This window comes from Microplitis demolitor, chromosome 8, assembly GCF_026212275.2.
Source record: "Microplitis demolitor isolate Queensland-Clemson2020A chromosome 8, iyMicDemo2.1a, whole genome shotgun sequence".
NCBI classification, from domain to species: Eukaryota; Metazoa; Arthropoda; class Insecta; order Hymenoptera; family Braconidae; genus Microplitis; species Microplitis demolitor.
The window spans coordinates 19,714,358-19,730,214 of NC_068552.1; the positions used below are offsets into that span (position 1 = coordinate 19,714,358).

At 33.3% G+C, this 15,857-nt stretch overlaps 1 protein-coding gene across 3 annotated transcripts; it reads left to right on the top strand.

Moving 5' to 3' along the window:
• The first annotated feature begins 627 nt into the window (after positions 1-627).
• On the top strand, positions 628-14,978 carry LOC103576776 (phosphofurin acidic cluster sorting protein 2). Of its 3 annotated transcripts, none has more exons than XM_014443256.2 (11): positions 628-812; positions 8,799-9,390; positions 9,500-9,599; positions 9,688-9,843; positions 10,492-10,614; positions 11,957-12,240; positions 12,320-12,525; positions 12,610-12,957; positions 13,087-13,481; positions 13,569-13,685; positions 13,815-14,978. In XM_014443256.2, the coding sequence occupies exons 1-11, from the start codon at positions 709-711 to the stop codon at positions 13,946-13,948; spliced, it is 2,559 nt and encodes an 852-aa protein (XP_014298742.1). In that variant the 5' UTR covers positions 628-708; the 3' UTR covers positions 13,949-14,978. The 3 variants fall into 3 exon arrangements, with proteins under 3 accessions (XP_014298742.1, XP_008555381.1, XP_014298743.1); XM_008557159.3 differs by having other exon boundaries at positions 10,495-10,614; XM_014443257.2 differs by lacking the exon at positions 10,492-10,614.
• The last annotated feature ends 879 nt before the right edge of the window (positions 14,979-15,857 follow it).

Below are 15,857 nucleotides of genomic sequence, written 5' to 3' on the forward strand. Positions count from 1 at the left end.
AGTTAGTGGACATCACAAAAGATCAATGATCAATTAAATTTTAAGTACTTGTTGCTATGGCGGTAAATTTAAAATTATTTTTTTGTTATTTTGAGTCGCTCGGGAAAATAATAAAATTTAGAGTAAGCTTTATAAATATTTTTGACACTTATTTATAATTATATACATAAGATAAATAAATTCATTGATAAAAAAAAGTTATTTTTGATTTACGACACCCTCTTAATAAACTGTTTTTTTATATTTATATTTATAATTTCAAATCTGTCTAATGTCTGCTAAATTCACACTCGTAAAAAAAAAATATAATTTTTCATTATTTTTAGGCAAATTTACTTCTTATCAATAATTTTGATAATAATAATTAATCTCAGGCAGTCTAGAGTCTAAGAAAAGAATATTCAAATTTTTTTGCCGCTCAAATGTATAGAAATTGATTTTTTAATTGACAAATTTTGAAAATAAATGTCAGTGGGAGGCTGACTCTACTAAAGTCTAATTCAAATTTGCCGCGTTAATAAAATAAAAAATAGATGGCGTTAGTAATTGTAAAATGATGTACATACGCCCGCTCAAGTCCTCTAGCCCGTGCTCTAGCTGACCGGGTCTTAGCTGTCTTATTTCACAGATTACAGATCAGTTCGCCGTGGAGTGCGGCAGTGTGTGGGTGTGGTGCGTGTAATTGGTGGTGGCCCGTACGGCCGAATAATGGCGGAACGGACAAAAGTGACGGCTCCAGCGAGCCGGCCAGTGCCAATGAAGCTTTTTGCTACCTGGGAAGTTGATCGTACACCTCCAAATTGCATACCCAGGTAATAAACACTCAGCATTATTGTCATAATATATAAGATTTGCGTCGTCTCGCATCATCCTTCGGTGTGAACGACATCGCGCTCAGTCAACTATCAGACAGAACCACGACGGACGCCAAAATATATATATGTATATATTATATACATTACTAGTAGGAAATATGTGTACCCGATAATTTAATCTGGAGTAAATATTATTTTTTAGCGACAATGTCTTCGAGCTATTGATTATGCGGCGACTCTCTCGTGTGCGGCGATGCTCGATGGAGATGAGTAAAAGTAAAAAAATAAAATTTAAATGGTATAGGAAATATATTTTATTGGAAGCAAAGGTAGAGGAGTAGGTATGACGAGGCGGGATAATGCGTTGCTGTCTCAGGAGCACAAACGGATGCGAGCTGTCAATTCTCTCAGCTTGACAGATCTCCCTCATTTAATACGCAAATCCCGTCTCTCTCACACGTGCTCATTCTCAATGACAATTGATCAATCATCGAGTCACGTTGGATTCATTGAGATGTTAATTATATCGAGATTTCATTTATTATTTTATCTAAAGATCATAACTCAGTGGGAAATTTAATCGATACAGATTTAATTTACACTGACTTTCTCACCAATTAAATTTATTTTTTACCATGTCTTCTATTTATTATTATTATACTGTAACAGTATAAATGATCTAGGTATTTTCATGTGCCTTTGTTGCTATTTTACAGAATTTAACGAGCATTCAAAAACGCTCGTAAACTTTCATCACGCGCATTCTCTGCTGCTGTTGACACGACAGTACATTTTGATCCCGATGGAAAAAGTAATTTACATTTAGTAATCATCCCACATGCTCTCTGCTCGTGGATGATTCATTCAAAGATTTAATTTATTGTCATGTATTTATAATTATGTGTCACAGTCATTAACATTCCAGAGTAATGTACTCAAAGGAATTTAAGTTTCCATTCATACTGAGGTTTATTAATTCAAATGGATCTAAAAATATTATTAATTGAAGACAAGAAGATGAAGACAATCGGGCAGTTGTTGGGGTTTGAGTGACGATATGAGTAAAAAAAGAATATAAAATATTTAAAACTCTTCGACTCTTGATCAAGATCGGAAGCTCTTAATGAAGAGCATATTGAAACATACGCCAGTGCAGATAGATAAGGTTTCCATGTATACGATACGTGTAATATAATTCGATCCAACAACACTTGACGTGTGTGTTATTATGTTATGAGTGTGTTGTAAAACATGGCAGCATCAAATTCTATTAAATCGATTTTAAATTATTTTTTTTATCACAACTAAATGGATGATATTCGCAGTCTGCTTGCAAATGACTCATATCTTGCCATGCTGCTGCTGCTGCTGCTACATACTAAAACCTCAACTCGTGTAAATAAATTTTAATGACACGCTAATTTATTTAAAGCGTACTGTCAAGTAAAAAGTATTCCGCGAAAATTATAAATATCTATATATATTATTATTTTATATTTTACGTGAATCGTTTTGAATCTTAAATAAATTTCTGAGAATACGCAAATATCTTTGGGTATTTCACAACCCAACAATAAACACAATTAGATAATAACACGCACAATATACTTTTTACCACGTAGATGTGACGTGACTGTTTTAAAAATAATAACAGCAATAATAATTTTGTGTAGTTCGAGATACATCCGATCTATATCGAATGACAATTTATTTATTGGTGATATTTTGCTTGTTTCATTTACCAGCATCATCCAGTCCAAATTCTACTCAGGAAAAAAGGATTTCTTAAGACTTGAAAAGATTTCTGACGCAAGATATTTCTTCTCGCCAAAAAAAATTTTTTCTTGGCTTGAGAAAATTTTCGTTTTTAATTTATAATGCAAAAAATTTCTTAGTCATGAGTATTCTTAAAATTTCTTATTAAATCATTTCGTTATTTATAAAGTAAGAGACCCAGTATCCGATCACTCATGTATTTGTATATTTACATATCCCTGATCGGATACTAGGTCTTTTACCTTAACTACAATAAAAAAAATGAATAATAATAAGTAGTTGGTGTAAGAAACATAAATTGTATAATTTATAATATAATTTAATATATTAATAAATTTTATCATTGAAAGTCTTATCGTTTCTTATCTCGAGACGGAAAGAAACGTCGAACTAATCTCAAAGGTAGCAAGTATGCTGCAATTGCTGGCAATGACTAGAAAATTATTCAGCGGTATTTTTTGTTCATTGTTATATTCAACCTTTTGTATTGCCCGGAAGTAAAAGTACAGCCATGGGTTAAGAAATATGTATTGAAAATAATGATAATTGTTTTAGTCAATTTCATAAAGAAACAAATTAACAGAAAGTGACGTAAGTGAAAAATTTTAAAAACAAGAAAGATAAAAATGACATATGGGTTTGAATTGCGTAATTTTATTTTTCCCCTAAAAGTCAATCAAATTAACTGGCAATTGGATCTATGCTGATTTTATTCGAGTTGACATATCCCATGCGAGGGTTTTTGTTTCCTCTTTTCCTTCGAAATCTAATCTTAACTTATCGATACACATAAACAATCTGATGGAGATTTGCTCCCCTTGAGTAATATCCTTTTTATGTTATTTTAGACTACTCGTGAGTAAACAGCCAAGGCTTCGAGGAAATCCAGACTTAAATTAAATCCATAAAAAACCGCAATTAAAATAATTAAAAGAAATTAATGGTCACCACTAGTGTGAAATTTTAAAAAATTCTTCTTTTCATATTTTGATAGTTCCTTAGAAAATAATGATTTTATTTTTAAATCACTTATTAATTAAGTCGACTTACTATTGCGCGACTGAAGAGACAAAACATTTAGAATTTGGCGTACGCTTGTTGCATTTGTCTGACGTAATACTGAAAGCTGGTGCAATGCGGGATTCGAGGGCCAAAAGAGTGGTCGTCTCCGTCGTCAATTTACGATACTAAATTTTTATTAGTATATAAATGAAGATGACAAAGAGGATGAGACAGCGAGGGAATGAGCCAGCGAGGGAGCGACTGAGAGAGAAAGATCAAAGCGCGTCAGAACAGCCAATCAAATACAAATGTCATCAATATTTGACCCTAATGAAGATTATCTAGGCTTTGCGGTATATATTATAGGTATATAATGTATACGTTAATTAATCAAAGGGATCATCAGTTTGAAACCAAGCTACCAGTTAAATCTATAACCAGCAAACAGTAGCCTTGAAAACATATTTTTTGGACTTGTGCTAGATAAACGTTGTCCATATTCGCTCATTTCAATCGATACTTCATCAACTCGTCTTGTTCTTCAGTAGTTCAATTAAAATTTATCATTACATTTTTTTTAGTATCTCGGCTGGAAAAAAAATATTATTTCTGCTGGTAAAAAAATAGCAAAAAAATGATAAAGAATCTTGTATAAAAGTGGAAGAGTTGAGGAAAAAGAGGACAGCAACGAAAAAGGTATTAAAAAAAAAATAATAATAATAAATAAATAAAAAGAACGACCTCGACAGAGCCGTGAGCGGGAATGAAAGACATTGCAAAGCGTGAATACAAAGAAGATTTCTTGAAACTGATCGACCTTCCTTCCAGTAGCAACAACTGTATGTACAATTCTCTTTACTTGGACTTTTCAACGCCGGCAAACCCGTGAAATTGCATAAAAGTAAAATCAACTACACCTAGTCTTCCTCATCCTCGTATATACAATTAGTCGGGTAATGTAATAAGCAAAACAAATAATAATTAAATATAAAAGTAAATAAAGTAATGAAAAACAAATGTGTACAAAGTGGTTGAAACAACAGTCGGTATTGTACTGAAGATTTAATTAATCAAACAATTGTTATTAAATTTAATTATTTTTATTATTTCATTTAACTTTTGTCTCCAGCAGTATGTTGCGTCGCATGCTCTTGGAATGCTGAAAAGCAACCCAATGTCAGTTTCTTCGATCTCCAGTGCACAAGAAAAGACTAAGAGTAAAAGAATATGGAGAAGAGAAGATGTAGGAGGTGAAAGAGGTGGAGGCAAGCTCATGCACTCAAGACTAAAGCAACTAATGTAGAGAAAGAAAAAAATTTTAAGAGGAAAGAGAGTGAGGATAAAAAGCTCACGGGTGTATATGTATATGAATGATACATATATACGCAGCCAGAATTGAGGCCAACATTCAACCCCCGTGAATTTATTTCCCAGTACATATTTTAAGTGAAGAAAAAGTTGAGGTCTGCAAAAGGTTATTGGAATTTATTCATATGAAAAAAAATTATCAGCGTTACTGTCATGAAACGAGATTTAGCTTCAAGATAATTTTTAAAAAATATACATATATATAATGAAATATATTTAATTAATTTTTTTTTTCTTTCCGCTGTTTACTGTCGCAACCACTTCTCCTTATTTTCTTCCTAATTTTCTTCTTTCCAGCTATTTTCAGTCAGCCTTCGTACTATTTGTGCGTGCTCAAGACTCATTGCACCATAAATTATAATTTCAGTCCTAATATAAATGCCGTCTAATTTATTATCCTTATGGATGCCGTTAAAGTTTATGTCCTATTTAGATTTTATTATATTTGTTTGTGGTTTATTAGCTCTAATGACCTATTACACATTACTTAATATTCTATTCGACTAATGTAATTAACGGTAAGACAATAAGTCACTATAAAGAATGATGTCTTACATTACTTAATAAAGAGGAGCCACGTGCGGGGCTTTGCGTGCCAAAAGACTAACCGTTGAGACACATTTTAGTTTCGCAAAATGTTTATCTGGCTTATTATTACTTCACGTGTGACTGTCTATCACGTTTTCTATGCCAAAAATTTTAAAAACATCTATCAATTATTACACATATCACACATCATATCCTTGACACACTTAATTTCATTTAATACTTCCTCAATATATTATCATTACACATTTCCTCATTCATATATATAAAGATATCGATCGCTACAATTTTAAAATCATCATTACTCTTAATATAAATATTAATCAGTACATTTAAATCGATTTGACATAATATTATATTGCATGATAATATTTAAGTAATTCGAGGTAACGGGTCCAGTAAATAATTTATTTAAAAATAAATAATAGAGTAGCATGTACGTCATTGGTACAAAACGAATGAGGGTTTCAAATAAAAGAAACATACACCTGTTCATTCTAACCAGCCCAACTACTCCCAACTCCTACACTTTATACGTTAGAAAGAGAGTAATATTAAAAGCCGTGTCTATATGTCTCTCTTATTCATTTTCTCTGATAGTAGTAGCAGTAGTAGTAGTAAAAGTAATAGTGGTAGTGGCAGTACAGCACCAATGTCTCTGGTAGTAGTAAATGCAGCAGTAGTAGTTTTAATATGTAGTTGTAAATCGATATTCCATTTTCAGACACAAACCCAAACGTCATAAGCGTCACAAGTCAACGGTAAATATGAAACCTCGCATCCTTCCATCGTTGCATTTGTATCTGATGTTAATCAAACTAGTGGTTTTGTAGGGTATCTATACATACCGATCTATTATAGTTACTCTGTATCTATCACTCGCGTTTTCATTATTACCTGCATATTACTTTATACATGTATATATACATGCATCTCTATAGATATATATTACAATAATATTGATGTAGTTGGTCATAAAGAGCTGTGGGCTTCTACCGGGAAATCATGACCACTTGATTCATCAAGTGTCTCATTATCTTCGTTTTCCATTTATTTCATCTTACTATTATTATATATATATATACATACTCCACTGTAAAAAATTGGAAGGGAATTTGAAGTGATTAGGGATTTTATTTAAATCAGTCACTCGGAGTTCCGGAGTCAAAAAAAAATCTTCCAAGATTCGGAGTAAATAGGGAGAGATTTCGGAGTGATCTGGATTTTATTTAAATCCACAATCACTGAAATTTTTTTACACTGTATATGATAAAAAAGTTGAATGTTTTACTCTACACTCGATTTAAAATTAAATTTAAACCAAATACTGGAAATTTTCCATTATCTTTTATTTTTTTTTTAGGATCAAGAATAAATTGTAAAGTAAATGAGAATAGAGAATCAAACGCTGACAAAATGAATAAAATATTCACTCAACTACTGGATATTCATTGACTAGCATCCGCGAGTGATTTATAAGATTCTCGTGTTAAGGAACCGAATTAAAATTCTAGATGAACTGGATAGGAAGTTAGAAATAAAAAAAATTTATTAAATGAATAGAGCTTACAGACGTGTATTTGTTGAAGCCAATACACCCACCTGTAATTAAATTTACAGTGGATAGGAATAAGCATCGGAAACTCCGCTGACGGATGGAGTGAGATAGCAAAGTTGAGATTATGTACTAGAGATAGTAGCAGGTAGTGCGTGCGAAAGCTAGCAATGTGCTAACTCCAACGCAAAAGCGACCGGATCGATTGAATGTCACCGGGACTACCAACAGACATTACAACATTGCGTAACATCGTGCCAAGTACTTGCAGCAAACGGCAAAACATCTTACTGACACGCCGTTTGTACTGTAATTTAGATGTGGTGTACATGGAGGAGAGTTTTGCGGCAGCGATAGTCATGTGAAAATGCTCATGAACAATTCACGGCTTACAAAAGCAACATTTGCCACATGCTTGCAGATAAAGCACATGAATTAAGTCTATCGTATTCAAATTCTATCCCTATTGTTGCATTCCCTGGACAAACCAGGCGTTAAATTTATTTTTAGCTCGAGCGATAAACTTGGCGGTGAAAAAAATTTAATTAATTTTTAGCTCGAGCTGAAAAAACTTGGCATGGATTTTAAAATCAAGTGTAATTAGCCATCAATCTACATGGCGGTATATCGGAAGTACACCTGTTATAAATCCGAGTATGGGGTTTATTCATTGGCTATCACGACAACGGGAGTCCTCATCGCCGTAGCCGACCCCCTGGAGCCACACGCACACGTTCATTGTCAATTACCTGTGTTTTCACCCTTATATATACATAGACGATCAATATAGTTGTTCATCTATATTCCATGCATCACCATTGCAACTACATGGCAAATTACTTTATGACCATTCGTTTTGTTACTCCGCTATTTTATGGCTGGATATGATAAAACAACAATCGATTTCTCAGCACAATGGTTTTGTCCGGCGCTAAACTCTGTTTTGCGATGGTCTGTTCGCTGGCTGCGTTGCTTTTACCTAAATTTGAACACGTGAAAATAGCGGAATAGCAATGAACGAAAAATAATGAAGGCAAGACGCAAACCCTCGGATTTAATCACGACTCGTTCATCGCGTGCCGACTAAGCTAAAGTTTACTCTTTTCGTCTCGCCTTCATTGATGTACATGCGAATGTGTCGGTGTGTGGGTAATATTTTATATAAACGTGTGCTAAGTATGTGAACACCAATGTACTCTACAGATATTGACGTCGTCTACTCGTTTATCTGAGTGTTGTAGCTTTACCACCTGTAGTTACTACCAGTGGTTATATTTAGAAAGCAGCCCCCTCGGGTAGAAATAAAAGTTGTCATGGATAAAAACTGCCCGTTGGAGATTCATGTACATTCTGAGGGTTCATTTCCCTCTCTCGTGTTACCGACACATTTCTGAGGCTAATGATCCCTCTTAATTTTAATCTTTCAGGTATTAATCCTTTTATTTCAAATAATAATCATCAGACGTTAATTAAAATTAACTAGATATTGGTTTTTGTTTCTTTGTTATTTTTATTTTAATTTAGTGAGTCTGAAATATTGAATATTCAATTCTGACATGTTCTATTTTTTAAATTTAAACTCAATATTGGATCCGCTCTTTTGAATTTAAAAACTTTTACTTGAGAATTAAAATCAGCGACCTAAATCTTTATGACTATTAATTGTCAATATAATATTCACTTTTTTAATAAAAATAAAGCATAAATTTTTGTATTCTTTGTGTTTCTAAATGTAGATTGTGCACATTGACCCTTACACGGCTTGTGATTCTCCGGCCTCTCGGCGTAGATCTGGCTTCCATCAGCATTGCAGTCAAGATGCAAAGTTCTAAAAGGACATTACGGTCAAACGAAATGGCGATTCCATCGGGCGGTATACTGGACACTGATCTCGAGTTACAGTTTGCCCTTCAGTATCCACATTTTTTGAAACGCGACGGCAATAAATTACTTATACTTCTGCAAAGAAGAAAAAGATACAAAAACCGTACGATGTTGGGTTACAAAACACTAGCAGAGGGTGTAATCAATATGGCTCAAGTCTTGCAGAAGCAAATGGATCTCGAGCTGGAGCTGGTATCAGATAAAGCGGAAAAATACGGCGGGCATTCAGTGGTATTGGCCAAAGTGAATGTTATTGCGTTGAGTTCACAGCCAGTTGATCAGGACAAAAGGCTGCTCAATGACCCAAGTGAAAGACTCGGTCCAGAGTACAGCGACGAAGAAGAAGAGTTCAGCTCTGAAGGTGAAGCTGAGGGTAGCGACAGCGAGCCGACTTTAGAAGTCCACAGGCGGAAAAATCGAAACAAAATTCCTCCAAATGCTCGAGTACGTTTTATTTAAATCTTAATATTTTATTGCCACTATAACTGTTTTATTTTATTGCTGGTCTTATGTAAATAATATAATTATATTACTATTATTCATGATTTTATAGCAAAGAAACTTGAAGCAAAAGTTTATTGCTCTACTCAAGCGGTTCCGAGTTTCAGAAGAGCTAGAACACGACCAAGAAGAGATTGGACAAAAGTTGTCGGGTAAGTGGAACAGCGCGCTCTTATGAAGACCGAGATGAAGACTTGTTGAGTAAAACGGTTAAATTAATTTTGCAAGTGTTCGTTCCAGGTGGTGACATGGAAATTGAAGAACTCTTTGATGAGTTAGAGGACTTGTCGGATAGTGGCCCTGAGCTGGATACCATGTCTGTTAGCAGTACTCCAAAACCATCACTGCGCCCGTTCTTCAGCTCTAGTCGTTCGCTTCTAGCACCACCTCATCCTGGTGAGTTATTTTCCTTTCTCCGATAACCCAATCCATAAATATACAACTTTCCATTCGTATATATCGTATCTGTAGAATTTTAGGCACGTTGAGCGCCGAGCTTTCGAATCTTGTTTAATTTTTTTTTACGTATCCCCATTTTTGTTTACACACACGCGAACCCTACAATCTTATCATCAAAGATAAACCACAGCATGACTTTTTATTTATCAATTTATTTAAGCTCTTCCCATAATAAAAATATTTAAAAAGCTTTATGATAAATACTATTTATTTAGTTAAAAGTTTTTTTTATCAATAACGTAAATCGTATCATTTTTCCCGTATAATAATCCAATAACAATAACAATAATAATAATCCTTCATGAATTTAACGACACAAAAGAGATTGACTTGACTTTATCGAGCTTTAAAAATACCAAAGTACCGTAGGTATACATAAGTATAAATATATAGAAGACGAATAATAAAAAGAGGAAGAAGAAGAAGAAAGTAATTATTCAGTGGAATAAAATACTACAAGTATATTATTTAAATATAGTTTATAAAAATAAATGTCCCTTGATCATTACGACAACGAAAATTCATTAAACTAAATAAAAGTCTTGGTGGGCTGGCTTTGCACTGTTGCATGGTACAATTCAATAGTAGTTACCAGAGAGGACTCTGCCACTAATACAACAGCAACAACAGCGGCAGCAGCAAATGTATGCCAGTCATCATCAGGCTCAACTGTCAAAGAAAAAACACGTGTGGGACATACAACCCCAGGTACGTAAATATATAAAAGCATCACGTCTTTTATTATTCATTTGCTTCTCTCATTTATTAAACGTTCTTTCACACCCTCATTCACCGTCATCGAGTAGTTTCATTGATTATTTAAACTTAATTAAAACACCATTGAGCACCAGAGCATGAACGATTTTTTAACCGCGTTTTTTATTAATTTTTTAAAAAATCTTTTTTTTTAGTTATTCTGTAGATGGCAACCATTTTGTTGATCGTTTATGTCAATACCTTACCTATAGTTTTAAATTTAAAGCACAAAGAAACTAAGACTGAGTTTTTTATTTAAAAGAAAATGAATTTTGTAGATTGGAGGCGTAACTCCAGCGCTTGAAGTTTTACTCTTGCATTTGACGTCGTGTCCTCATAAATAATACACTTGGCATTGATTTTATTTAATTCGTAACTAAAAAATATATTATAATATATACATATATTTGTATTTGTTTTTAAGTTTATTTTTAAATCTATATAAATTTACAGTCATATCCTTTTCATTTTCTCTAATTCACATTATGTACATTATGTATTATGGAGCAGTAGATTTAAATAAATAACTATTTATTCGCTGAAAACAATAAAAAACAAATTGTATTATTATTATTACTCATATTACACACATTTTAGTTTGAGTTAATAAAAATATATTGCATGTACTTACAGTTCACTATTAATTAAAGTATATTGTTGTTATTATTTACATGAAATCTCCCTTATTTAAATGGGATTTTAAATTATGTATGTACGCGCGCGCGTGCATATTGTATTATTTTTTTGTTATTTTTAAAATTACTATTTCTCATATTATCCAACTGAAGTCTCTATTTTTCTACTCACATATATACGTACGTATTCTTTTCATTCTATAAATTCTTTTATATCTCTGTTAAATCTCTATGCCCACGTTTATAGTAATCCAGTGTGTAAGTAATTCCCCGACGCTTCACTTTTAATATCAATCAAACTTTTTTTTATTTTTTGGTGTAAAAAAAAAAACATTGATAGATAAAATGGTTATTTAAATGTAAGTCAAATAAAAGTACTTCAGCCAGTTAGAAATATAAAAAAAAAAAGTGAAATTTTATAAAATTTATATCCAGTGATAAATTATCTTGGCACGTTTAACCATAAATCATATTTTTTCTAGTGTCTTCTTACTACTCACCAAATAACTTATTATTGTATTTTACTTATTTCACAATGTCGATTTATTTTGTCCGTCAATCAGATATATTACGAGTTATAGCGTACAGCTCAAGTACTTGAAAAGTATGCCGAGCAATGAGCACTGGAATGCAGAAAGAGTAACAGAAATAAATTTCAGAGAGAGGCGGTGACAGACAGAGTGACGATAGCTCAAGACGAGCGGACAGCGACTCACATCCTGAAAATTGGACCGATCATGAGGCCAATGATGCGCCGAGCACGGTCACTGGTTCACCTCCCAAATCAGAGCCGCAGCATCACCAGCACTCGAATAAAAGTGAAAACACTGATAGAAGGAGTAGGCTCTTTGCCAGGGACCGGGGCATGCCTGGAAGTAATAAATCTAAAAAGCATAGTCTGAGTGTTGATCTTAAGCCGTCTGTTGAGCTAAACAATTCCGAGGTACAGTTTTTTTTTCATTCATCTTCTAAACTTTCAGTTGAGTGTACAATTAAATGACTAATCCCCTCTGACACTTTAGCCGCGAAAAGCCCTAGTTGAGCAATTGAGCCGAGTACTGCCCGATGACTCATTACCGGAAGCAGTATCTCTAGTTTCTCTGGCAGATCCTGGTGGTGCTGTGCTGGCAGCTCGGCTTCAAGAACGTAATCTGCGAGTTCTCACAACTGCTTCGCCGGCGGATATCCGCGCGACCTTCACCTGCTTAATCGCTAGGATACAAAAATTGTAAGAAGTCATTTTGTTTGCTGGTGTTAATTATAAACTTACACAATGGACGGTATCTAGTAGAGTTTTACTTTTATTTTACAGTTGTAATAGCTCGGCGAAACCACCTGCGCCAATAAAAGTTGTGATAGCAGGTGGAGATAGTTTTGTTAACGCCGTTCTTAGGCATTACGTAGATCTATTGAGCTTCAGACCACCAGATTGGCAAAATTATTTGAGATTTTTAATAGTACCGCTGGGTTCAAATTCACTGTCCAAGTACCTCGGGTCTGTGGACAGTAAATACTCGATGCTGTTTGGCGAAGAATGGCGAGAATTGTTGGAACGTGAAGCGAGCGGGGCGAGTGAAGGCGCAGCTCGTGTATCAGAATACTTAGCAACGACCGGGCCCACTCTTTTATTACCAATTGCCGAGGCCATGGTCACATATAGGTACGTGTAATATTCCTCTGCAGTACAGTGTGACGTTGTTGGTGCGACAATGACGTCAAGTGTCTTAGTATTGTCTGAAGAAATGTATATTGAAACAAAGTATTTATTGCATATTCATACTGTCGACAGGGAGACAGACGACAGCAGTCAAATATTCATTCCATTTGTAAATGATGTGCGCGTCGGGTGTCCTGACAGCAGCAGTTCCGCTTCAGTTGACCTTGAGGAAGGTGCAGCAGTATCGTCGGGGTCACCACCATCCTTGCCGCCGCCCAGTCTGGCGATACCACCACCCGGTAAATTAACTCCGCCGAGCAGCCCAAATGTCAGTCAGCCACGAGACGGATGGGAGCCCGTTGAACTTCAACTTGACTACTGGAGCAAACCTGCACTTGGTGATAAAGGAAAAAGCACACTTCGTCAAGCTTTCAGGGCTTTGCACGTACAGAGATTACCGACAGCGGGAGAAAATCCCGGGCCGTATCTCTCTATGAATTACACGACAAAGGAAAAGAAACAGAAAAGTATGACAATAACAATAATAATATTTCATTTAAATCTTGTGTGCTAACTATCCTATTTCACGTAATATAACGCGAGTACTTTTTCAGTAATGAGACTGGGTAAGAAAAAAGAAAAGGAGAAAGAGAATGAGCCCAAGAGCCAGGCAGTGGATGGCGTGACTCGACTAATTTGCTCCGCTAAAACTCACAACATTCCATGGAGAGGTGAGCTTAGGCTTTCAATTGATTGTCCTCGATTAAACAAATTATACAATGATCGAGATATCGATTTTTTTTAATTTCATGTCATAAATTAACGGCAATACTCATTAATTTATTTTATTTTAAATCCAGTGACCATCGATGGAACTGAATGGTACGGCGTTAAATTCTTCCAACTCTCGGCGCAGTGGCAGACGCACATAAAAACATTTCCGGTTGCAATGCTTATTTACAATCCGCTGCAACAAACCCCAAGTCTCACCTGAACTTCTAAGTCTCCCTTTTAAATGCTTAACTTATTCCATAATTTATTTATTATTTTAAATTCGTTGGTATCGATTTAGCCGTTCGTCACATTGATTAATTTAAAGGCCGGAGGGAAATCTCCAGGCGAGTTTTAATGATGAGTTTGTGGTAATTTCGTTTCATTTTTTTTTTTTCCTTTTTTTCCAATAACGAGTTTTATTAACACGTAATGTGGGCTTTAAAGCTCTTGACTATGACTCGACAACGAGTTTTCCTAAGACTTCTTTTATGTTTATTTTGTTTTTTTTATTTTATGAATTATAAGTTGGCTCTGAGCCGTTTTTAAAATTATATTTTTCTTCCCAATATACTTTTAAAGTATAATTTCAAATTATAAATATTTTTTTAACTCTTGCATACGCTAATAAAATAAATTCAAAATTTTTTCCAACGATGCTAGAGAGTAGAGTTAAAAAAAGTAATTTCTTTACAAAATTGACTATTGATCTAAAAAAAAAATATTACTGCAGGTACGTCTGCTCATCTTTGTGTAGAAATTTATAAGCAAATCAATTAGAATAAATTTAATTATTTGCTAACAATTATTTTGAGCAACGTAGCGGTTGCAGTGACTGCCTAATGCCAAATTAAATGAACAAATAATTTAAAATTATCAACATATTAGCCCACCTTATAAATCACTCAGCTGATAAATTTATTGTAAAAAAATATCGAATACTAATTTTTTTATTTTTCGTTCACAAACCCCATCAACTTTTAATTAATTACTGCTAGTCGTTTTATTTTTAACCATAATATATAAAAAATCTGCTTTATACGGTTCGGTTGGGCTTAATAATTAAAAAATGAATAGAACAAAAATAGTTAATTATATATAAATAAAACAATTGTGGAATTGATGTGAATAATAAATCCAGAAAGAGCCATGATGTACTTGAGTGACTGCCTCATCGTTTAATAGCTTGCTGAGATAATTTTCAGCAACAAAACCTGCCATCTGACTAGTATGAATATCCATCGCTCTATTAATGCAACCATATATATATATATATATATATATATATATATATATATATATATATATATATATATATATATATATATATATATATATATATATATATATATATATATAATATATAAATATATTAGATAAATGTGACGACGATTGTTGCTGATAAATTATCGCACAAATTTTTTTTTTATTTCTATAATATATAAATTTTCAATTTAATTTTCATTAAATATATGTTATAGTACATCATTATTATTTTATATTTTTAAAAGAGGATTAAATCCTCGCGTAATGGAGTTTGCAATATAAATAATTTATTTTAAAATACTTGACCGCGTGAAAAAGAGTTAATAATTTTAATGAAAATTTCTGATAAAATTTCATTTTTGAAAATATGTTAAACAAAACGCTGGTTATATTTTACATATATATTTACAAAAAATCCTTTTTTTCTGTGCATATATATACATATATATTTTTTATCGCGTGCTCGACCCGGTTAATGGTTAAACGAACCATTTATTGAACGGATATATTCACCAATTACGGTAATAATTATAATTTTAAATTACTCATTATTCTAGTCATAAATCAATAAAAGTGATTTTTTTTTTATACAGAATTAATTAAAACATTATTTGAATGTTATGTAGAACTAGAAATTTTTCGTTTCATAGAGAGATTAGGTCCGCGAGACCTTTTTGGGGTCGCAAGCACGCAGTCAAAAGACAGAATAATTAGAAGAGAGATGTCATTTTTTTTTTTGTTACAAAGTGAGTTTTATAGGGCTATAGAGGCAGCCCAAGCTCAAAAGCCTACAATAATTAAAGACATAATGGTAATAATATATTTAAATTGAATTTTTAATTTAGTTTATTAATTAATAATAATAA